This window comes from Amborella trichopoda, chromosome 10 (genome assembly GCF_054954075.1).
Source record: "Amborella trichopoda isolate Santa Cruz 75 chromosome 10, AtrichopodaSantaCruz75HAP2 v2.0, whole genome shotgun sequence".
Taxonomy (NCBI): Eukaryota; Viridiplantae; Streptophyta; class Magnoliopsida; order Amborellales; family Amborellaceae; genus Amborella; species Amborella trichopoda.
In genome coordinates, this window is record NC_142345.1 from 5,159,678 (window position 1) to 5,184,015 (window position 24,338).

Below are 24,338 nucleotides of genomic sequence, written 5' to 3' on the forward strand. Positions count from 1 at the left end.
ATCCTTCGCCAAGATCCTACGATCCTCACTATTAATGCATTTAACATGATCTAGATTCCTACACTTATTTTATTTCATTTTCTCAATTTCAAGACATCTCATTGACATGCTCTTGTCCCTATTTATTATATAGATCATCATATACATTAAGGTTAGTCTTACTTGCTATTTTCTTAGCATTCTTCTTTACATTTGTACATTTTTCTAAGTTTTGGCCATTTATATCCCATTGCTAAGCTTCTTAACATAATCACTTTTCGCTAATAGTCGCCTTTTTAACTTCATCACTCATCCACCAAGCTTCTTTATATGGATGTCTTTTCCCTTTATATTATCCTTAACCTTCTTTTGCCACTTTCTTAATACAATTAACCATCTCATTCCACATGCCATTAACTTAGTCCTTATAATTTTATTTTGTTTATTTTATCACTACATTCCTAAATATATATATTTTCTCCATTTTTAAGCTCCACTTCCTTTTCTTGGACGCCTCTTAATTTCACTCATCCTCTTCCATTTTTTTATGCATCCATAACCACAAGCTTATGTTGAGCGGTCAAACTCTCTTCTGAGATAACTTTACAATCATTACATGATAATCGATATGCCTTCTTAGCTAGAAGAAAGTCTATCCCGCTTTTATGATCATCTTTTGTAAGTTATTAAATGTTCATATCGCTTTTTATGGCGGGCATTTGCTATTGGTAGGTCATAAGCCATAGCATCATCAAGAATAGCATCCCTTATCTCATATCTTTTCTACATGACTATTTAAGTCACTCTCTAAAAATACCCTCTCTAATTTGTATTCTTTAGACTAGCCCATCCATGTGCTCTCAAAATTGTCTTCTAATTGTTGTCTTTAGTTCTACATATGGCAAATAAGCATTAAATTACATTAATTATCTCCTCCGTAACACAAATTTAATTAATAGGAGCCTATCACCTATTTGAAGGTGTGCTTTACTTTGATTGTTTGAAGGTGAGCTTTACTTTGATTGTTTAGCACCTCGGCTCTATACAAACTGCACCCTTAACTAAATGGTGTGATTTATATAAAGCCGAGGCTTTAAACAATTAAAATGGGGCACACCTTTAAGTAGTATTGAAATATATTATTTTAATATTAAAAATCTTTAAAATGGCCAGAAAAATTTATTTTATTTCTAATATTAAGTTGAAAAATAATGTAGATAAAGCAGATCTATGAACACCTAAAAATCTTGAAAATTTACTGTCTAGATAGTGCATTACAAAATGCACTGTTTTCAATACTTGGAAACATTTTTTTCTCATGTCCATGGATCTTGAGGTTTAAATGATCAATTGAAGGTTTTTCAGCATCGAAATCACCTCTTTTTGAGGTGCGCTTTAATTTAATTGTTTAGAGGCTCGCACTTATATAAAAACTTTTTCCTTCACTAAATGCGGTGGACACTTCAGAATGCGCTCATGATTAAGCTCTAGGAAGACGCCAGGAGTTGCCATGATCCATTTTGACCTTTTGGTTGTTTGGCTGAGGGTAGGAAAAAAACTGGGCTCCATCCAAAAACCCTGGGAGAACTACCCTCGGCAGGGTTTTTATAAACCCCAAAACCAGCTTACGTGGGGTTAACTCGTGTGTCCATGTTTGTGTATGTGCACGTCTCTGTATCGTCTCGGTGTACGTGTGTCCGCATACCTCTGTGGGTACGTGTGTGTGAGTGCGTGCTGTGTTCGTGCATGTATGACCTGAAATTGGCTTTCCTGATGTATTGACATGGACACTAAATCCACATAATTTTCTCAGGCCTCAGAGCTAAAAATACCAGGCTTTAAATATCAAAGAGAACTATAAATAGGACTATAAGAGTTTCCTGTTTAATCGCCATATAGAAGAGGTACCAGTGCTCAATAGACCCACTCTTCATACCACAAAATTCCATAATTGAACTATTCTTTGTTATCAATAAATGTGTAGCATACCCATTAAGAACAGACAGTACATAATATTACAGAACAAATGTTCATGACCATGAACTGTCAATATGGATTTCTCAAACAAGCACAGGTGGGAGAGCCGAGAGCCCTTCCTTGGTATGCCTACATGATGAAGATATTACAAAACTGCTATAGTCGCATTCTATACACTCAAAGAGGATGCATTCTATCATTCGAGTTTCAGTGAGGCTTGGGCACATATCCATCCACTGCAAAGTTTCTGGTAGCAGCCGGCAGAGCTAGGCGGATCCCATCCAGTTCAGGCTTCGCGATCACTTGACAACCTAACCGTGATCTGTGGATACAATGAAGCTGAGACATTTCTGATCATTCCATGACTTTTAAACATGAGAGAGAGAGAGTGAGAGAGAGAGAGAGAGACCCACGTTTCTGTAAGTCCGAAGGCGAGATCTAACATATCATTCTCTTCATCGGTTGGATCTTCCAGTTTATTATAGTGGTCCACATCCTAATAAAGCAGCCAGACCATGATTAATCATCTTTACATTTAGACATTGCCGTCAGTAAACAAACCAGAAAAATAAAGAAAGAAAAGTGATATCTGCATGCGTACCATTACAATAACATGGCAAGTTGAACATGCAAGGGAGCCTTCACATGCCCCTATACATCACAAAGCATCTATCAGAAGGCCGATTTTCATTCTGATTTGCACTTGATGCAATATAAACCACAGATGAAAGGAAAATCAAGATCATTGAGAAACTGCAATCAGCGTCCACAAACCTGAATGACTCGAGAGGAAGGCAATCACAGTCTTGAATTTCATTTCTCAAATAAATAAACAGCATAAATTTATGAAGGACATTTACCTTCAAGATCTATGTCATTTTCATGAGCAGCTTCTAACATGGACATGCCAATCGGGACCTTTATTTCTTTCTCATTACCATCCTTGTCCACGAATGTCACAGAGATTCTGTTGTGTTCCAAATCACCAAACAAATTCTTGCCTTAAGTGAATGAGCAAAAAGCATAAAAACTAGTAGAGTTCTTTTTTTGAAGCAAGTTAACTGTCAAACGATAGCAGAGTTCTTCAGGTCCATATGTGAATAAATAACACAGATTACCATACCAAAATAACATGCAGCCTTAGGTCCACCAATGAAGACAGACATGAAAAATGGAACTTGACAACTGTTCATCACGATCCAAATCCAAGATAAAATATTTCTGAAAAGGTATGCATGATCATTGTGCATTTTATGTTTGCGCATGTGCATCCCTCTCATATACTAATGCAGACCACTTCCTGAAGACAATAATGATGAATTAGTCATGAATTTTAGGTTTAATGGATAATCACAAACCATTCTTCAATTCATATTCATTCGACAATTATCGATTCGTCTACGTCCAGCCCACATTGTGAAAACAATTAGATTGAGATTTGTTTTCTTTACTAGTTGATTTTCCACATAATTTTCGGTTACATATTTATTGAATTTTTTCTAGATTAGTCATTGGCCGCGTTTTCCTTTTCAGAATAGGAGTTGGTTTCTTATAAAAGCCAGGATTAGGAACCTAAGAGCCCTAGAAATACATGTCCTATGCCTATGGCCAGACCAAGTTATTTTAAGAATAAGTTGGCTTTTAAGCCTGAATATGTTAATTCCAGAGTTTGAGGTGTTTATGCCACACTCTTATTAATGGAGCTAATGCATGAAAAATCCAAGTTTTGCATGGAGTTGACTCTATGCAATTCTAATCTAACTTGTAGTTTAGTGCGGAACTGATGACATATGCAGCTGGGTTCCCTTTCCTACACATCCATCCTTCATCTGTCTTTCACCACTTGCCCTGATCTCCTACAACTCCAAGCCCATTTTTTTTTTCTTTTCGTATTGTTCCACTTAAGTAACAGTGTATTAAGTTGGGCCAGAATGTACAACTTCTTGTTGCACCAGGGCAAAAAACAGTTAGTGGATGTTAATTACAAAAAGGGTTACTGTGAGTTAGTACGACAGTACAAAATCGTTGTTAGTAGATGCGATATACAGATCAGGACAAGGGCTTCCACGTGGTGAGGGACCAAATCACAATCCCTTCTCTGGCCAGGTTGACAGCAGTGGTGTTGGCCTCTCTTATATTGATGCAGAGCACTTTCAGAAGATGAGTCTTTCACCCACATGTCCATTTAGAGTGATCTAAAGCTCAACTAGAAGATCTCTCTGAGATCTATGGCACCTCATTCCAAGGACTTCCATGCTGAATGCATCTCAAGGCCCAAATCATGATTAGAAGTATGTTGATGAATTTAGCCATGAATTTTAGGTTTAATTGATAACCACAAACCATTCCTGAATTCATATTCATTCGAATGTTGTTAATTCACCCAGCCCACAATGTGAAAACAATTGGATTGATATTTATTTTCTTTACTTGTTGGTTTTCCATATAGTCGTGATGACCTTAAACTTTCCCTTAACCCCACCCATGCCTGGGTAAAGGGGCATAGTTCTGTTATGTAGGTAGCCAACGTAAAATTTTGCCAAAACCCATCATGAATCCCGATAAACTTTGTTCTATAGAGTGGAATGTTGGGCGGACAAAAAACAACATACCCATAGAATGAGTGTAGCGGAGATGAGGATGTTAAGATGGATGAGTGGCAAGACAAGATGGGATAGAAGTCGAATCTATTCGAGAGAATTTAGGCGTGGCACCAATAGGCGATAAAATGAGAGAGTAGACTTAGGTGGGGCTGGCCATGTGTGGCGCCGACCAAGTATAGCACCTGTTAGGAGGTGCGAATCAGTTCAAGTGGAAGAACTGAAAAGGTCAAGGGGTAGGCCCAAAAAGACGTGGTTGGAAGTAATCCGAAAGATATGGGGACTGATGGCCTCACTGAGGCTACAGCCTTTAATAGAGCAGAATGGAGAACCAACATTCATGTAGCCGACCCCAATTAATTGGGAAAAGGCTAAAATGATGATGACAATGATGACTTGTTGGTTTTCCACAAAGTTTACGGTTACATATTTATTGAATTTCTTTCTAGAAGTTAGTCATTACACATGTTTTCCCTTATGTAATAGCAGTTAGTTTCTTATAAAAGCTAGGATTAGGAACCTAGAAGTGCTATAAATGCATGTAATACGCCAATGGCCAAACCAAGTCATTTTGAGGATAAAGTTAGCTTTTACGCTTGAACACGTTAATTCCATCTTTTGAGGTGTTGATGCCGCACCCTTTTTCTTTTTCTTTTTTTTGAAGAGGTTAACTGTTATATATATAAAGAAGAGAGTACAGAGAGAAAGTGAGAAGTGCACTTCCACAGACGGAAGGCAAACAGAACATTTATGCCAAGGGGAATGAGAGATAGTAAGTTCCAAAAAACATCTTTTTTATCAATTACAATGCGAGGAACAGAGAAACCAACAAAAAGATGTCTATCCCAAAAATTAGGCTTCTTCTAAAACCACTCCATCTTTAGCTAGTGTCTGCAGCGTGGTTTCCCTCCCTCCAAATATGCCTCCATGAGACGCGAACATCCCTGCAAATGTAGTGAATCTCATCAAAAATGTGTGCCAAGTTCCAAGGAGGGGGTAAAATATTAAATGCCCAAGCTATAACATTTTTGGAATCTCCTTCAATAATGAGGGGCTCCGAGCGGTAAGGTAAGCAAAGTTTGAGCCCTTGAAGAAAGGCAGTTGCTTCCGCCTCCGTGGAGTTGGCATGACCTATGGATAAAGATAAGGAGGCTAGAGTGGCTCGGAAATTGTCCCTTAGGAGTGCCCCTATTCCGACTGGACCCGGGTTTAGCACCCATCGAGGTTCGATTTGAGGGTACCTGGCTCAGGAGGTCTCTAACAGAACTTCGTGAGATGCTCTTATAATGATGTTGAAGGATGGCTCTCCAGTCATTGAAGAAAACAGTATGGGGGATGCCTTTAAAATCCTTATGGCTAGTCGCCCAGAAGACCATAGAAGATTTGAGCTTAGCAAAACAAGTTGGATAAGTCGAAGAGACTCCCTTGAAAATTCTGTTGTTTCTCTCGATCCCAATTGCCCAAATTGTTGCTCCCACCACTGTTTTCCAAAGAAGGATCCCTGGTTTAGGCCATGGATGAGGTTTGATACTAGAAAGAATGTTAGGTACTGTAGCGGCTAGTATCCACTTACGCGAAACAATTCTAGTACCTTACCCCAGATAGCAAAGGCGTAAGGGCAATGAAGGAACAAGTGGTCATTGGTTTCCTCTAGTTCCAAACAGAGAGCACATCGGTTGGCCAAGGGCAGACCTTTTCTCTGTAGCCAGTCAGTAGTGAGAACCCTTTACCAAAGGTCAACCCACATGAAGGCTTTGAGTTTAGGGGGTGACAAAGACACCCACGCCAATGCTACAACAGAAGTGGGTGAGTGAATAGGGAAAGGTTGGGGGAGAAGTGAAAGAAGAGTAAAAGGATGAAATTGAGAAGGCACCAGATGAAGGCGGTGTCCAAATCAGCTGGTCCTCTCCTGTAGGAGATATGAAACAAGCTTGCAGGGCTGCCAAGAGCTCAATTAAAGGAGGGATTTGAAGGTCATTCAGAACTCTTCTGAAACATGGGTTCCAGGAGCAAGAAGTTCCCCAGGAAGACATCTCCGTGGCCACTGAAGAGTCTTGGATGCAGGCCAGCGAGAACTGGCTTGGGTACCTATCCTTGAAAGAAGTAGGACCAAGCCATATATCGAGCCAGAAATGTACTCGATTGCCCCTCCGAGGGTGAATGCGAGTGCAGTTCTTGAAAGAGTGGCATGAAGATCAAAGAGATCTCCAAATACCAGAGGCTCTACTGTGATTTCAAATTTCGGGAATCCAAGGAGAAGCTGGGATATGGTATTTGTGTTTGATGATTTCAATCCACAGTTGATCAGATTGAGTTGATAGGCACCACCACCACTTTCCAAGTAAAGCCTGGTTCTGTTTCTTGAGAATTTTAATACCTAGTCCTCCTTGTCTTTTTGGTTGGGCACAGATTGTCCCACGAAATCAAATGGTATTTGTGATCGTTCCCAACTCCAGGCCAAAAGAATCTGCGAATGAGTAGTTGAATCTGCGAATGAGTAGTTCAATCCTGGCCGCCACAGTGGCCGGCATATGAAAAATAGACATCTGGTAAATTGGAATATTGGCAATGGTTGCTTTGATCAGGGTCGTCCTTCCGACTAGGGAAAGGAACCGACCCTTCCATCCTGCCAATCTCCTATCAACTTTGTCTATGATGTGGGACCAAGAGCTATGCTTAGGTTTACCTAAACACCGAGGCAGTCCAAGGTAATTGGACGGTAAAGCTTGGGCCTCATAGCCCCAGCTGTCGGCATAGGCTTTAAGAGAAAGGGAATCAATGGAAACCCCCATCATTTTTGTCTTTTTGAAGTGACTTTGAAGCCCGTGGCGAACTCAAAGCATCTTAAAAACAAGAAGAGGTTATCAGGCTCTTCGGGATCAGCGTTGCAAAAAACCAGGGTATCATCTGCATATTGCAAGTGCGAGACAATTGGGCCCTGGTTTCCACAAGAGAAACCATGTAGCATACCAGCTTCGTCGAGGCGGGAGATTGATTGAGTAAAAACCTACGCAACAATAGCAAAGAGGAAAGGAGACAGGGGGTCTCCCTGTCTCAAACCCTTGATGAGGATGGAGAAGTAGGGGTTGGAGTAGCATGCTTTCATCCACGATCACCATTTCACCCTGAACCCCATTATGGTTTGAGTTTCCTCAAGGATGGCCCAATTCATGTGATCGTAAGCCTTTCCCCATTCAAGTTTAGCAATTAGGCCTGGTTGTTTACTTAGATGTCTAGAGTGCACACACTCATGGGCTACTACAGCCCCATCCAAGATTTGCCTATCTTTTACAAAGGCACTCTGGGTGATGGATATAACAAAAGGCAGGATCTCTTTAAGGCGAGATGTTAGGACCTTTGAGACAATTTTGTAGGTCGAGTTGACTAAGCTGATGAGTATGAAATCTTTGATTTGTTCTACCCCATCAATCTTTGGGACGAGGGTTATGAAGGTGGCGTTCATAGCTCCGTGAATGACAGCCATTGAGTGGAACTCTGAGAACAAGGCCAAGAAATCACTGCGGAAAGAGTCCCAATAAGTTTTGAAGGCGGCAACTAGGAAACCATCAGGGCCAGGGGCCCTGTCAAGAGCCAAGTCCGAGATGGCTGCAAGTATTTCTTCTTCTAGGAAAGGTCTTTCCAGCCACAAGGCTTTGTAGAGTGGAAGAGAGCGAAAAGAGAGGTTCCCCATGACTAATCTTGGTCCTTGAGGAGCAGAGAAGAGGTTAGAGAAATAGGATAGGATGGCATCTTCAATCTGATTAGGTTGGTCTACCAGAGAGTCCCCATCCTTAAGGTGAGAGATAGAATTATCCGTACGTGTACAGTTTGTAGTCTTATGGAAAACTCCAGTATTAAGGTCTCCCAACTTAAGCCATTTGGTCCTTGATCTCTGGAACCAAAATATCTCCTCTTTCTTAAGGATATTTTGATAGTCCAGTTTAAGTTGGGATCTACATAGATGCTCAGAGTCAGATAGGGGTCTAGATTTTTCGAGCATATCCAGGTCTTGGATGGCAAAAAGAGTAGACTGTTTTTGAGGTCCAAAGGAACCTGGGAGGTTGCTACTCCAAGCTTTGAGAGTATTTTAGGAGCTGCAGCTTTCTTTGAAATCTGAAACTCGCCCATCCAACCACAGAGTCCCTGAGAGACGACCACCAAGTAGGGAAAAGGAAGGAGAAAGAATCCTCTTCGAACCAAGCCAGCTCAAATCTAAAAGGTTTTGGTCCTCTTAAAACTAGGTGTGTGTCGAGTAGCAATGGGTAGTGGTCTAAGGTTGGTTTAGGTAGGGCAGAGACATGAGAACCAGCAAAAGTTTTATTCCTGTCAAGGGAGACCAGGAAACGATCAAGTTTGGAGAGGAGGGGCTTTGGGAATGGTTAGCTCAGGTGAATTGAGAGCCCTGGATAGAGATATCCAAGAGGTTGTTAGGGCAACAAAATCCAAGAAACTTTGCATCGTCGGGATAATTCTAGGGGAAGAGTTCCTTTCGAAGGACCATCGAGTAACATTGAAATCTCCATCTAAACACCAGATAGGAGGCTATGGAGTTAATTTCTTCCCAGAAAGAGGGTCTCAAAGAGTCCAAATTTGACCCATAAATGGCCGAGAATTTCCACAGCAGAGCATCGGAAACTCTGGACAATAATATTGAGTCTGAGAAAGAACCCACGAAGACATGGATAAGGGTCTTTGCTGCTGGATCCCAATTACCCAAATGCCTCCAGAGACTCCATTAGCAAGAAGTGCTTCCCATTGGCAAGGCCGTCTGCCCCAAACACGTCTTATCTGAAGCAAGGTGGGTGCAGGCAGCTTTGTTTTTGTGAGGGCAAGGATAGAGGGATGGTATTTCATACAAAAATCCCTCACCGCTTGTTTTTTATAAGGGACGCCTAACCCTCAGATATTCCAAGGAAGAATAAGCATCAGGGCAAGCGTATTAAGGCGGAGATCCTCAAGGATCTTCTTACCAGAGACCCTTGGAGAATGACGCCTAAGGCAGGTGGCGATAGAGGTAGAGAAGCAGCACGATCTAAGTTAATATCACATACCAAATTATCTAGTTCTCGTTTTCCTTTACGACTTGCCCTGAATTTGGCAGGGGTCTTCGTCTTGAAGAACTCATTGAAGAGTCCTTTAGGTCCAAAGAAGGGGAAGCCCATGACGTCCATAACATTATGAATCTTTCCTTGTGCTAGATCAATTCTGTCTACGAAAGATGAGTCCACCGACATTGGAGACGGGAGAGACAGAAGAGGAGCTAGAATATGTTGACCCAAGGGCGCTACGAGGCACCGAAGATCCTTCTCCCGAAGGAGGAGGTTGCTGAGAAAAGGGCTGCATCAAGAAAGAAGTCAGACCAATAGCGTTGAGGTTGTCCTGAGGTGTGGGCCTAAATACTGCAGCTTCATCGTCCAAGAAATTGTAAGGTGGGGAGTCCAGAAGATTTACAGCGAAAGAATTAGGAGGAGCTGGGGGGGGGGGGGGGGGGGGTTAAAGAGAAAAGGGGAAAGAGGGCGCAAGAGAAAGAGAAGGTGGATCCCAAGAAATGAGGTCCTCCAAGACAAGGGGTGGGTTTCAAAGAGGAAAGAGGGGATGGGAGGGGGGGCAGCAGGGTAATGGATGGTTACTGGGAAAGAGACAATGATGGGGTCCCCACTAGAGGGGTCAGCAGGGAAACCTATGAGGATGGGAGGGTTTGGGTTCCAGTAGATAGAGGAGAAGGGATCCATAGTGCACGTCTCGGGGTTTGGTGGGGGGGGAGGTGACCCAGGGGGAGAGTCCAAGTTCACCAGAGGGGGGGGGGGGTGATGACTGGTTTGAGGATGGAGGAAGAACAGTGGACGGGTCGAAGGAGATGGAGGCCACAACAGGAGGGGAGAGAGGAGCAGAATCAAAAGGGGGCAAGGGAGATGCAAGAGCACAACAGGAGCAAGAGAGTTGGAGGCCAAGATGGCAAGGCTCTGAGATGAGAAGGAGAAGAGAAAGGACCCATCAGAGAGTTTTCTGCAGTAAAGGGATGGGTCTCCCAATAGTAATTTCCCCCATTTCTCGACGCCTTGGAGATCGTCCCTTTGAGGATGGAACACACGGACCATAGAGCACTTGTAAAGGTCCGTTATCCTAAGACAGTGTTCAAAAGGTAAGGAGAGAAGAGGGGAGGGGGGGGAAGGAAGAGGGTGGGTGCAGGGGTAGAAGACGGGAGAGAAGGGAGAGTAGGCTATCCATATCAGAAGTAGGATCACCCTCACCCTTCTTCATGGTGCTAACGCATGAAAATTGAAGTTTTGCATGGTATTGACACTATGAAATTCTAACCTAACCAATAGCTTAGTGTGATGCTGATGACATATGCAGCTAGTTTCCCTTCCTCTTCCACATCCATTATTCATCCCTCTCTCACAGATAACCCTGATCTCCCACACACTCATGCCCATCTTTTTTTTTCTTTTTATACTTTTTGGATGAAATGGTAATGTAATAGATTGTGTCAAAATGTACAATTTATCGTGCATCACAGGCAAAAAAAAATTTGCGGATGGTGGTTACATAAAATATTACTATGAGTTAGCATGATAGTACAAACTTCTTGTTAGCAGATGCGAGCGCTAGCTCAGGGAGATGGCTTCCACACATTGAAAGATCCAATCACATACCCTTCTCTGGTCAGAGTCACAACAGTGTGTTGGCCTTCCACTATATTTATGCAAGTGATGTGTAGGCTTTGACAGAGAGAGAAATTTTATCAAAGGATTGCACCAATCTCCTAGGGCATTTAGTTTAGTTATTGTCCTAACTTATGACATTTGGGAGTCTCCCTCCCCTGAGAGGGAGGAACCCCAATTGTTATCCAACATTTCGAGCCCAGTAAGTAGTGCATGTAAGTCTACCCAAGTGGCAATTGCAATACCCAAAGGTCCCAAGAACATGAGTAGGTCTCGTTTCAGTTTCCTAAAAATGGCCCCATTTGGATCGGGATTGTCTAGAGAGCTGCCGTCATAATTTACTTCGATAACAATTGCCTCTAACATAATCCAATTAGGGATCCTTGCGATTTTGTACGATCTAGATCATTCAAGGTCTCTCTAATGTCTTCTATAAAGTTACTTTCAAGTTTCTAGTTTCTACTTTATAATGTCTTCAATCAGGGGATTCAGATCTCCAACAGTTGATAATATTAGAGTTAATGAATAAATCAAATAACTACTATTACATAAATCACCTCCATATTTTGTTCCATGCACTAACCCATTTTTTGAGATGTTTTGTGAATATTTTCTATTTATCGATTGCATCAAGTGATGCTCCGCATCTGGACCGTATCGAGCTGCATCGGTCCCCCCGATCGTATCGAGACTGCATCCCGCAATTAAAAATACAGTTGTGACGTCCTCATACACAAGATGAATGGTCTTATTGGATATATTTCCGATATGTCCTTTCACGTTCTGCCTCACACACCTTTACCTTTAATTCAAGATTCCATTCCACACACCTCCCACAAACCCGCTAATCTAAGACTCTATTCAAACTCACGTGCTTCTCTCTCCATCCTAAACTTTTAGACCTCCCATGTTATCCCCATATAATTAACCAAATAACTAAATAAAGAAGGATAAGAAAAAGGGAAGGCCCAATGTTATCCTAACTTCAAACTGTGGAACTTCCCATCAAAGAACTCAATCCTAAGGAAAATTCAAATCTATCCTAAATAAGTAGGATTTGCTAAATTACTACCAAGCCACACTATAAAATAAAAATACCATTCTGGTCCCCCTAAGCTAGTAAACCCAAATTAACAATATCAAATAAAAACTAGCAAGCATGTCTCCAAAATTTATAGATAAAATAAAATTTGAATTCACCCTTCTCTTGATTTCCATCATACTCCGCTGGTTAGAAAACTCATCATCGAGTTTTGAAATGGGATAATATGAATCCTTTAAACCCAGACATTCAAGTTTGATTGGGATTTGGGACCAACAGGTAATGGGCCCAATCAAAATATTTTTGAATAAATGGTTGAGAGTTTTGGCACAGTTAACATTGGCAGCATGCATCTGTAGGTGAAATCTTCTAATTCGAAGTAGATATTGATGAGAGAAAGGAACCCATTGTACCTTCCCCTTACGACTCGTTCCCTTTCTACCTCTTCACCACCATCATCATCATTTACCTCTTTAAAACTTAACCTCTCTTCTTCAAACTCCAATCATTCATCAAAAGTTGAACTTTTCACAAAATCTAAATCCTCCCCGGACTCGTCAAAGACTGGTGGAGAATCCCAATCCCTGACATGTTAATTTTGGGAACCATTAGATAGGAATGTGATTTCTCTACTATCAGCCTCGGAGAGAGTTCATAAAATATCTGTTTCCCCACTGTCCATGCCCCTAAGCCAGTCACATCAGCCTCAAGGTGGTCGGTTGTGCAACTCTCCATCAAATTGATGCTCTCATCGCACATTGAACACCTTTGGATGATCAGAAACATCATCAGCCTGCTCCCTCTCAGACTCGGGCTCTGATTTGTAGTTTCGTACCAATCTCTAGAAAACCCTCACGATTTGGATCTAACCCCAAATATCTATTATCACTTGGGGCACGTTGTTGCTGGTCTTGCTCATGCAGCAGTTGTGCAACTATCTCTGCCCGCTTGTCGATTTTCTTGCACAATCAGATCATATCAGCTATCTATGGCCATGAACTCCATGACCAACTATCATAGTAACTAAGTGTTTTCGAACATATTTTTTTTTTTTTTTTGGGAATGGTTAACTTCATTGCATAAAAATTAAGAATATTACAATAGAACAACAAGGAGAAAATAAAATGCATCTCACAGGTTGGGTGCTCAGACTACAACGGGGGGATAAAGTAAAGCAAAGAACAAAAACAACGAGAAGAAAAACATGGAAAATCTGCGTCTATAACCATTTGCTAGAATATAAAAAATGGTCTTCTCAAGACTGAGATCCTCAAGACTAGGTTGGTGCGCTCCGTCAAATGAATGACTACGCTTCGGGACGCCGAGGGAATCCTTAAGTGAAAAGGTGTACGCTATCATCCTTGGGCTGAGGCAGTGGGAATAAGCGAAAAAAGATCTAGTACAGCTCAGTGTAGTAACAAGAATTTATTTGTAAACACTACTAGGGGAGAGAAGGGAGAGAAGGGTAAAGGGATTGGGAGAAAGAGGAGGAGGAGGAGGAGGAGGAGGGGGAGGAGAGCAAGAAGAGAAGAGAGGGGGGGGGGGGGGGGGGGCGCTGGGGGTCTCAGGAATTAGCCGAGTTATGAGAGGGGAATAACGATGAGAGAGAGATAAAAAGAGAAAACGAGAGAGAGATGGGGAGATAGGGATGAGAAGAAGTTAAAATAGAGAAAGGAAGACCAGAAGCAAATAGAGCTTCAATAGATAGAGAGTGAAAAAAGCGATAGAAAGAAGGGATGAGGTAGAAAAGAAGATTAGACTTGGGGGGGGGTGAAGAAAGCAGTGAACCCAATTTTTTTTTATCTTTTTTCTACTTCCTTTTTTTTGGTTCTTTTTTTTATTCTCCGTCCTTTATCTATCTTGCTCTTCTTCTTTTTTTCCTACAACTCTTTTTCCTTTTTTCACTTTTTCTCTTTATATTTTCCCCAAACTCTTTTTCCATTTTTTTCTCTTGAATCTTGACTCTTTTTACGAGCGAATTAGAACATGAGGGGTACAGAGAGAGATAAGGGTGAAAGGGAAGTACAGAGGGGAGAGATTAATGAGAAGAGCATTGAGATAAGAGGAGAGAAGGGGGACGACCTGAAAGGAAAGTGAAATAGATGGGGCAGGAGTTTTCCTCAATTTGTTCTTGAAAAGTTAAAAAAAAAAAATTTCTTTTTTTTTTTTTCTCCTCATTTTTGTTTTCTTTCTTCTTTTTTCCTTTTTTCTCTACTTTCTTACCCCCTTCTCCCAGGGTTCGTTTTTTTTGGGGGGGGAGTTGCGGGAGATAGAGAGATAGGTAGGGGAACATGCGGTATTGGAAACAGACAGAAAAGGAGAGAGAGAATGAGAGAAGAGGAAGATAAGAGGGAGTAGAGGGAATGGTCGAAGAGTGTACCAGTAACTTGTACCAAGCGGCCTCGATGTGCAAGAGCAGAAGGCTGATCCTACTAAGGAACGAGGAAGAGGGCCCCAAAGGCAGGGGATTGTGGCAGAAACTCCATAGTAGGGAAAGCGGCTCTAGCTCCACCCTTGACCTGCGCGTCAGCCACTGAGTTTGCACTTCTATGAACATGGGTGAAAGTTATGGTTGGGAGGTTGCTGCAAGTAAGGGCTATGAGGTCAAAAATGGCCGTCAATCTCCAAGGGGGCTGCACTGACTTGGAAGCCCAAGAGACAACATTGCTAGAATCACACTCTACTTCCACTGCCAAGCTATGACAACTGGTGAAATGGATCTTCTTGAGGCCTTCCAATAAGGCGAAGGCTTCTGTAGAGTTAGAATCTGAAATTCCCAGGGGGCCCAAGAATAGGAGAAAAATACCAGGGAACCTTCATAACAAAAGGGACCCGGAATTCCAAAGCAGGCTCCGTCCGTATTCAATTTAATTACTTCTGGAGAGGGGGGATGCCACAAAGGCCTAGAAGAGGGGAAGCGGAATTAAGAGAAAGCAGATCAAACCAACTGTCACTGAGGTGAGAAAAGGGGATTTGGGAGAAGATTGGGATGCTACTTGCCCAAAAGGAGACCAATGAGGTAGTTGAGCCTAGGAATGGGGGTAGAGGTTTGCAAGGCCACAGAAGATTCTAGCGTTTCTCTCAAGCCAAATCGACCACAAAATAGCTGCTAAGGCTATGGTCCAGAGTTTCTTACCTTTTTTGGGGAAGGGAGAGCCTATGTAGGCCCATAAGAGATCCACAACAAATTGAGGAGTGACCTAATGAAATCTGAAGGGCTTAAGAAAGAAAGACCAAACTGAAAAGGAGAGGGGGCAGTGAATGAATAGGTGGGGGATGGTCTCCTTGTCCTTCAGACATACGATACAATGGTTAGGCAAGGAAATACCTCTCCTCTGCAACTGGTCAAGGATTAGAGATCTTCCATGGATCAGAATAAAAAAAAATCCCTGGACCTTATGGGGATGGAAAAAGACCACACTTTATTGAGAATAGGGGTCGGATTCAAAGGGGGAAGGAGGGAATAGTAAAAGGAGGTGACTGAGAAGCAACCCGAAGAATTAGGGGCCTAGAGAAGGAAGTCTTGTCTAGTGAGGAGAGAGAACAAGAGTCAAAAGACGGCAGAGAGAGTTAAGGGTAGGAAATTAAGAATCATTAAGGCTCCTTCTAAAAATTGGAGTCTAAGACTGATCAGAGCCAGAACGTTGCACATAATGGGCAATAAGGGCACTGGATCAATGGCCAAATGAAATAGGGAAGGGAAAAGAAGGTCGAGAGCAGAGGAACCTACCCAAAGGTCTTTCCAAAATCTAATCTGACCATCATCGAACATAAATCTAGCAGACACATTGAAGGCACTCTTAGAGGAGGAAATGGATTTCCAAGCCCCAGAGGCTCTAAAATAAGGAGTTTTTGGCAGCCAACCATCTCCTCCAACCCATATTTAGCCCAGACAATGTCCTTCCATAGAAGGGGATGTGGGGAGGTAAACCTCCAACACCATTACCCCAGAAGAGCAGTATTCATGATTTTTTAAGGCTTTGATACCTAAACTGTGGAATTTTTGTGGGATGCAACACCGTTTCTAGGAAACACAATGGAGCTTATGATCCTCTGTGGCGCCACTCCACAGGAAATTTCTCACGAGGTTTTCAAGGCGAAGAACAACGGAGGAGGGAATCTGAAAAAGGGACATAAAATAGATAGGGATGCCGGCCAGGGTGGACTTTATGAGAATAATTTGAACCCACAAAGAGAGGAATTTACCTCCAATTAGCGAATTTCCAGGTGAATTTTTTGAAAAGGTTATCCCATAAATGCTTTCTGACTTGGCCAAAGCAAAGAGTAGGGCCCAAGTTTTTGGTGGGTAGAGGATCCATGTCACAACCCAAATGATGGGCAAGGGAAAAGGTCTCAACCTCGGATAGCTTCACCCCCATCATTTTAGTTTTGAACATATTAAATTTTATCCCAGAGGTGACTTCGAAGCATCTAAGGAGCAACCAAAGGTCATCAAGTTGTTGTGGTTCAGCATCACAGAAAATCAAGCTATCATCTGTATAAAGCAGACGAGACGCAATTGGACTAGAAGAGGAGGTTTGAAAACCTCGCATGATACTTCTATTATAAAGTCCAGAAAGAGATTTGGAGAAGAATTCTCCAATGAGAGTAAAAAGAAAGGGCGATAGCGGGTCCCCCTACTTGAGACTTTTGGAGATAGGAAAAAAGCCACGAGTGATCCGTTGATCAAGATAGAAAAATAGGGATTAGAAATACAAGCTTTGATCCAAGATCTCCACCTTGCGCTGAAACCCATACACACCTGCAAATCATCTAAGACGTCCCAGTCTACTCTATCATAAGCCTTTTTCCAATCTAGCTTAATGTTAGGCCCTGGGTCCCTATAGAAAATCTGGAATGAATAACTTCGTGGGCAGAGAAGGCCCCATCTAAGATTTGCCTATTAGCGATGAAGGCTGATTGAGTGGGGGAGACAATGGTATGGAGGACATATTGGAGGTAGAAGGCTAGAACTTTCGACATGATTTTGTAGGAAGAATTGAGAAGGCGGATACGGTGGAAGTCTCTCATTTTTCCAGCCCTTCAATCTTAGAAATTAAGGTGATGAATGTACAATTTATGACAGAATTGAGTCGGCTCCTCATATAGAATTCATTAAAAAAGGCTATAAGATCTAGGGCCAAAGTGTCCCAGAATTCTTGAAAGATGACAATGGGGAAACCATCGGGGCCAAGGGCTTATCTCTGCTGAAGTCAAGAACAGCCCTATGGACTTCTTCCTCCGCAAAATGTCTTTCTAACCAGACCACTTCCGAAGGAGAAAGAGAAGAAAAGGAAGGTAGGGAGGGCCTCAGTCTAGCGGAGGCGGAGAAAAGGCTTTTGAAGTATCCAATTATAAGTCTATTAACTTGCTCAGGGCGGGTATAGGTAGAAAGGCCTACAGAAATTTGGGTGATAGCATTGGTTCTTCTTCTGACACCTGCGGTTTTGTGAAAAAAGGCAGTGTTTTTGTCCCCTACGTTCAGCCACTTGATTCTAGACCTCTGGTACCAGAAGGTCTCTTCCTTTTTGAGAAGGAGGAGAGAGGATTTTGCCAAGGATCTGTCTGCAATTTCTTGATTAGAGAGGCCTGGTTTCTTCCAGGGAGTCTAAGGATTGGATAAGGTTATTACTGGCAAGGATTTGGTCTCTAAAGTCGCTAGGGAAGTTCCGGCTACAATGTTTCATTGAAGCCTTCAGTAGCTAGAGTTTTTGGACAGGTAGAACCCCATGAACCGAATATGATGCCCACCAAGATTTGAAGAAAGAGGAAAGGAGGGTTCGTGATGAACTAGAAAAGTTTAAATCTGAGGGTTTTCTAACCTGTTGGAGGGAGTTGATATCAAGAAGGATTGGTTTGTGATCCGAGGTTTTTTTAGGTAAAGCACTAGACCGGGTACCCAAAAAGGCCATTTCCCAGGAATTAGAGACCAAGAATGTGTCAATGTTGGTCATGACTAGCGGGGTAACATGATTAGACCAGGTAAAGGAGGCACCTAAAAGGGGAATCTCTAAGAGGGGCACCTAGTCGATAAATTTCGAAAATGCTCTCACCGCGGTCGTGATAGGACCACTCTTCTCATGAACACATCTAGAGACATTAAAGTCACCCTCTAGAAGCCAGGGGATACCAGAAGAGGGATTTTCAAAGAGGAGCACCGGCCAAAGAGATTGGCAGATGGAGGGAAAATTGGGTCCGTAAATGAGGGACACTTTGGAAGAGAATCTATTGGAGATTCTACAGAAGAAAATATTGATGGAGAAGCTTCTAATTGAGGAAGAGACAACCTAGTAAATGATCAAGTTCCAAAGAACGCAGATACCCCCAGAAGCTCCAAGGGAGCCTTTTGCCATCTAGTTGCAAGGTCTCCTCCCCCAAGTATCCCTAATAAGGCTAAGGTCAGGGGTGGGGAGTTTAGTTTTGAACAAAGCAATGATGTCCGGAAAATGCAAGGAGATAAGGGATCGAACCGCGTAGCGCTTGGTATGGGACCCAAGGCCCAAGATATTCCAGTGGTATGGGGCCCAAGGCCCAAGATATTCCAGTAAAGGATCTTCATAAGGGGGACTTAGGGTGGAGGAGGTTTTTCTTCTAAACCTACGTTTTTTGAAACTCTGTGATAGAGATGCTAGAAGAGGAACAAGAGCAAAATAAGAGGCAGGAGAATCATAATTGACGTAAGATTGAAGATTAATAAGTTCCCTAAATCCTTTAGGTTTAATGGGGGAAGCAATTGCCTGCACAGCTCTTGTGTCCTGCCTGAGGGAGTCAGTAATATCTGAAATATTGCCATAAAAAAGGAGGCCCATGGTTCGAATCATGTTAGCCGCACGCGGCTCTCCTCTGTCGATTCTCTAAAGCTCTTAGATATCCACCTCTATATGCGACTAGAGTCGGCATCAAAATCGACAAAGAAGCCTTGATGATTCTGATTAGAAAAAAGGGTGAACAGGAGGGGGGGGGGGGGAGACAGGGGAAATTATTTGCAGAGGGGTGGAGAGAGAAGAGGGGGGAGGTTTTGTAGTTGGGATTGAGGGGTAGGTGGAGGGGAGAAAAAGTAATTTAGAGGGGAAGTGACAGGGGGAATTCTTCCTTGGGAGGACTGGTAGGTGTTAAGAGGCAGCCTCATTTCTAGCGAAAGGGGGACCAAGGTGTCCAAGTCAGTTTGGGCAAGACCCGACCCAGGTGGATTAGGGAGAGGAAGGGCAAAGGAATTAGAAGGGATGGGGATAGAAGGTGAGGATTAAAAAAAGACATATAGGGGGAGGAGAAGACTCATTGGTTGAAGAAGGGGTAGGAAAGCCATCGAAATGGACGTAAGAAGGATAGAGAGGTAGTTGAACCAAGGGGGGTAGGAGGGTTGGAGTGCGGGGGGGCAGAGGAGGACTAAGGCTTCCACCACCTACCCGGGAGGACTAGGCGTTGTTTCTATCTTCTAGGCATGAGAGGGAATGCAGAGATAGAGAAAGACTGATCCGGAAGGGAAAGAGTGGGTGAGGCCGGAGAAAGAAAGGGGGGATAGGGGTTTTAGTGGAGGGGATGGGGGATGGAGATGAGATTGAGAGAGGGGGAGAAGGATCAAAGGGCTAGGGAAGGAGAGACGACTGAAGAACGCCATGATGAAGGGGGGAAATGATATCGAGGGTGGATTGCGAGGTGGCAGATTGAGAAGAAGCAAGGGAAAGGGAGCGAGAGATAGGAAGAGGAAAAGGCAGGATAGCAGGTCTTGAGGACAGGACGAGGGGAGGAGAGGGGGTTACCAAAGGGAGCAGCTTTCGATGAGGGGGACATGGAGAGAGAATAAGGAATAGAGAGGGGAATAGAAGAGCAGCAAATGGAATTAATGGCAGGGGCATTGGGAAGAGGCGGGGAGAGCGTACTAATAGCTAGCCAAGGAAATGAGGGGCAGCAGGTACCGGAGATGGGGATACCAAAAAGGTGATTGATTGACCCCCAACGCATGACCGCGCATGAGGGGCATTGGGAATGGCATCAAGAGATGACAAGGTGGCGAAATGGGACATAGAAGATGGATTGCCGTCAAAAGGTCTAGGCAGGAGAGGCTAGGGGGATATGATTGTGGGGGACGTGTCAAGAGGTGGTGGGTCCTTGAGAATATCAAATCCTGGAGAGAGCAAGAGAGGGAAGCATTTAAGGCGACCACAGGAGCCCGCTGCTGGGGCTGAGGTGCACCAGATTACGATGGTCCTGAGGAGAGACCATATGCAGTTGGGCACAGACAGAATTGTCCAACCTTCATGGTCTATAGGGACCCTTTCATGGCAATCAGGGTTTGCAGACCCCTAGATAGAGATTTTGAGGTGGTAAGAGAAGCCATTAGAGTTAAGAACGCAAGATGAGGGAATGGAGTCGGGATTAGGGAATTCAACAAGGAGGATAAGGCGGCCTAAGGGGTGAAAGCCTAAGGATTTCCAATTAATTGAAATGAAGCCACCACAGGAAGCCATCATAGGATAAGGCGGCCTAAGGGGTGAAAGCCTAAGGATTTCCAATTAATTGGAATGAAGCCACCACATGGCTTTAAATATGAAATGGGACCAAAGATGGATAAGAATACCCTGGATAAGAATCCATAGCTTGGTTTTGAGTTCGGCATCAATGGACTCATTCTAAGTTCTGAGAGTCAGCTGCCCCCCTCTGAAGGAAAGACAATTTAGGGATACATCAGGAGGGATGAGGGCACCATCTGGTAAAGAGATAAGATAGGTTCCGTTGTGCAAAGGGCTACAAAGGATGTGATGATTATTTAAAATAGACTGGAACCATTTAGTGATTCCTTTGATATCATTTCTCTGAGGCAGGAATGAAGCTGTGAAGGAATTTTTTAAAGAGGAAATATGCTCCAGAGTTTCAATGGTTTTGGGGAGCAAAATAAGAGGCACCCCATTGGATAAAAAAAAAAGGGCTGGAGGAGGAGGAGGAGGGTGAGGGGGGTGGGGTGAGCTGGCTTGTCACAAGATACAAGGATAATGGATGAAGAAGAGGGTGCAGGAAGGGAGGTAGAGGTTGGACAAGAGGAAGAAAGTTGGGCAATATTAGAAACCACAATGTCTGCGAAGGATTTTTTAGAGCTACAAACTTCCTGGGCAGGCTTGGAGGTACAAGAGATGGGGATGGAGCAAGGACTAATGAACTGAAGGGTCGAGTGGTAAGGCGCATGGTATCTCCATTCTTCCTAGCAAAATTTGTCGTTTATCTTACCTCCTAAGCAAGCTTCTATTTCCCACACTCTTGAAGTTAGAATCAGTAATTCCATTGCTTCATGCCACTTAAAACCCTTGATTTCGATCCACAAATAACTCTCAAGAATCTCAAGAATTTGAGGCAAAGAATTATTTGTGGTTATCACTGGTGCAAATGGGAACTTGACTCAAACCAATGCCATTTACTCATGGAGCTTCGATGGTGGTTACAACTTGAAGAACTTGCAATCCTAAGTTCAAGCTACCAGGTTGCTTCCTTAACCAAAAGAAAATGAGTTAGAAGGGGTTTTCAGGAGTTGCATAATTTGGAAGAACAGTAATGGCAGAGGTGTGTGAGAGAGAGAGAGAGAGAGAGGGGGAGAGAGAAGTTCCATGCGAGGTTAGAGAGAGATCTGGATTTTTCTATTTTTTATTTTTATGACTGGCTTTTAACGTAATGAAGCCAACTAGCTTTTAACGTAATGAAGCCAAAAGGAAGAATTCTTTTCTTCTTTGATAAAAAACTCTTCACAGAATAACACCTAGTCTTGTCATGGGATGGCTAAGTCCTTATGTTAAAAGCCAGTCATAAAAATAAAAAATAGAAAAACCCAAATATTATATCTCTCTCTAGCTCGTGCACCTTTCCTTTTAATTCAAAATTCCATTTCATACACATGCCACAAACCCGCTAACCTAGGACACTATTCAAACTCACGTGATTCTCTCTCTAGATCCTACACGTTTGGCTTCCCATGTTATCCCCATCTAATTTAAAGAAACCAAATACCTCAAGGAAGAAAAATAAGAAAAAGAGAAGGTCCAACGTTATCCAAACCTCAAATTATGGAACTACCAATCAAAGAACTCAATACTAGAGGAAATTCAAATCTATCCTAAATAAGTAGAATTTGCTAAATTTTACCAAGCCACATTATAAAAACAAAATACCCATCTAGTCCCCCCCCCCCCCCCCCCCCCCCCCCTAAGTGAGCTTACAATAACAAATGAAGACCACCCACCACATTCATGAAATTTATAGATAAAATAAAATTTGAATTTGGCCTCCTATTGTTTTGCATCAGGAAGGGGTAGGAAAGAGAGAGAGCTCATGGTAGGTCGAGGGGTAACCTTTGCAAAGAAAACCTACCTGAAAAATTTGACAATAGCTCTATCAACCACCTCAAGCTGGCAGTAGGCCCGATGCCCCACTTTAATATGGGATATTATGTTTTTTTTTTTTTTAAATTGTAATATGGCATATTATGTTCTCCCTATGCATGTGGCTCACGGTCATACGGAAGAATTTGGTGTTTTGGTCACTAAACTTTAGCCATTTGATTATGGACCTTTGATACCAAAAGATCGTTTCAAAAGACAGTTACAAGAAATGGTTATCAGATACACAATATGCTTTTTACAACCAAGATTACATAAAAGAGATAGGTGTGACTGCGCATGCGTGTGCATGTATACATGCACATACGCAGATGCGCACACGCGCGCGCACACACACAATATATATATATAGAAAAGTACATTTCAATTCATTTATAGTCATTCCCAATATCTGAAAGATAAGTTCGACACTCACTTTTCCTTTTCATTTTTTTGATCATCAGCACCATTTCCAGTTGTTGAAAAATGTCTGCGCTGAAAAAATACATACAATCATTTCAGGGCTCCATAAAAAACTTTTTAAGAAATGTTGACCTAAAAAATAGAACATTTTTAAGAAATATTATAGCTCTGATGCACTCTAAACATATACATGTACGTGGTGTAAAATGCCAAAACTACCTTCATATACATCACCAAGGGGGTATTGATAGAATATCATTTCGTTTAACCAAAATGATAAAAAGCATGGGAAAAAGGAAAATGCATCCTAAATTTGAAAAGAGCTATAGAATCCACAAAGCACCTTATCAGTATTCAAAAAATTAGCAGTACCAACTCAGGCAAATCAAACTCACCTACTATACCCCAACTTGCTAGAAGCCATGTTATTTACTAAACCCCCAGAGCCAATGTGCAGATACGTGCATTTTTGTGTCAGATTTGACCAATTCTTTGAGTCTGGAATGAAACTTCAAGGACATTCTGAGTCTAACACCAATTAGAAAGATATGATGGAAGAGGGGCCAGAAAGCCAAACCCCCTCATTCTGTTTTCCAGCCACAACAGTGGTCAGGCTATAAGAAAAAGGATTTGGGGTTATTTTTCATGCCCTCCTTCACATCCAAGGCATAGAATTTAACCCCAAAAAAAAGGGCCTGAAGTCTTGCAAATCCAAGATTTCCATTAGAGATTTTAGGATTTGGGCAGAACTTTTGATCTTCAGATCAAGTGGATCCAATGCCCACCTTAAAAATAGTTTAGAGGCTTTGATTTGTGGCATTTGAGGATCTTTTTGCAAAGATTGGAGGCCGCAATTGGAAGGGAATACAGCTTAGGAGGATTAGCTTCAAAAATTTGGGTAAGATAATAGGTTTTGTGTTTTCAATTTAAAGTCTTATGAATGATTCTTTCCTTTTCTTATGAATGATTCTTTTCTTTTATTTTTGTTTTTAGGATGAACATGATTTGTGGAGTCAAAAAAACAAAAATCGATAATTTCACATTTTTATTGACATTTAAATGTACATGAAAATATTTTTGTATATGTCTACATGGGGGTATCATTTGTTGGCATTCTATTCTTCGACTTGTTCATGTCAATGAGATGTTGTTTTTAGTTTTTTTATATCTATAGCATGCTTATTTTGTCCGCAAAGTAACAACTCTCCTAGAAAAATCAGCAAAAGATTTTTTTATATTTGAATGTATGTGAAAGTATTTCTTTTCATGTTATAACTTCCAGTATTTTTTA

At 42.2% G+C, this 24,338-nt stretch overlaps 1 protein-coding gene across 10 annotated transcripts in view; it reads right to left on the bottom strand.

The window, feature by feature from the left end:
• Window positions 1-1,941: 1,941 nt before the first annotated feature.
• LOC18434686 (uncharacterized) overlaps window positions 1,942-24,338 on the bottom strand; it is a 31,252-nt gene continuing 8,855 nt past the window's right edge. For 7 of the 10 annotated variants that reach the window (XM_088850516.1, XM_088850513.1, XM_088850514.1 and 4 more), the window contains 5 exons: window positions 23,061-23,119; window positions 2,817-2,923; window positions 2,558-2,607; window positions 2,370-2,452; window positions 1,942-2,278 (listed from right to left, as the gene is read on the bottom strand). In XM_088850516.1, coding sequence (XP_088706642.1) covers window positions 2,164-2,278; window positions 2,370-2,452; window positions 2,558-2,607; window positions 2,817-2,923; window positions 23,061-23,119 — 414 coding nt within the window. In that variant the 3' untranslated portion in view covers window positions 1,942-2,163. Of the gene's footprint in view, window positions 2,279-2,369; window positions 2,453-2,557; window positions 2,731-2,816; window positions 2,924-5,354; window positions 5,501-23,060; window positions 23,120-24,338 lie in introns of those variants that run through there. The other 3 variants (XR_016043424.1, XM_088850517.1, XM_088850518.1) reach the window with 3 other exon arrangements.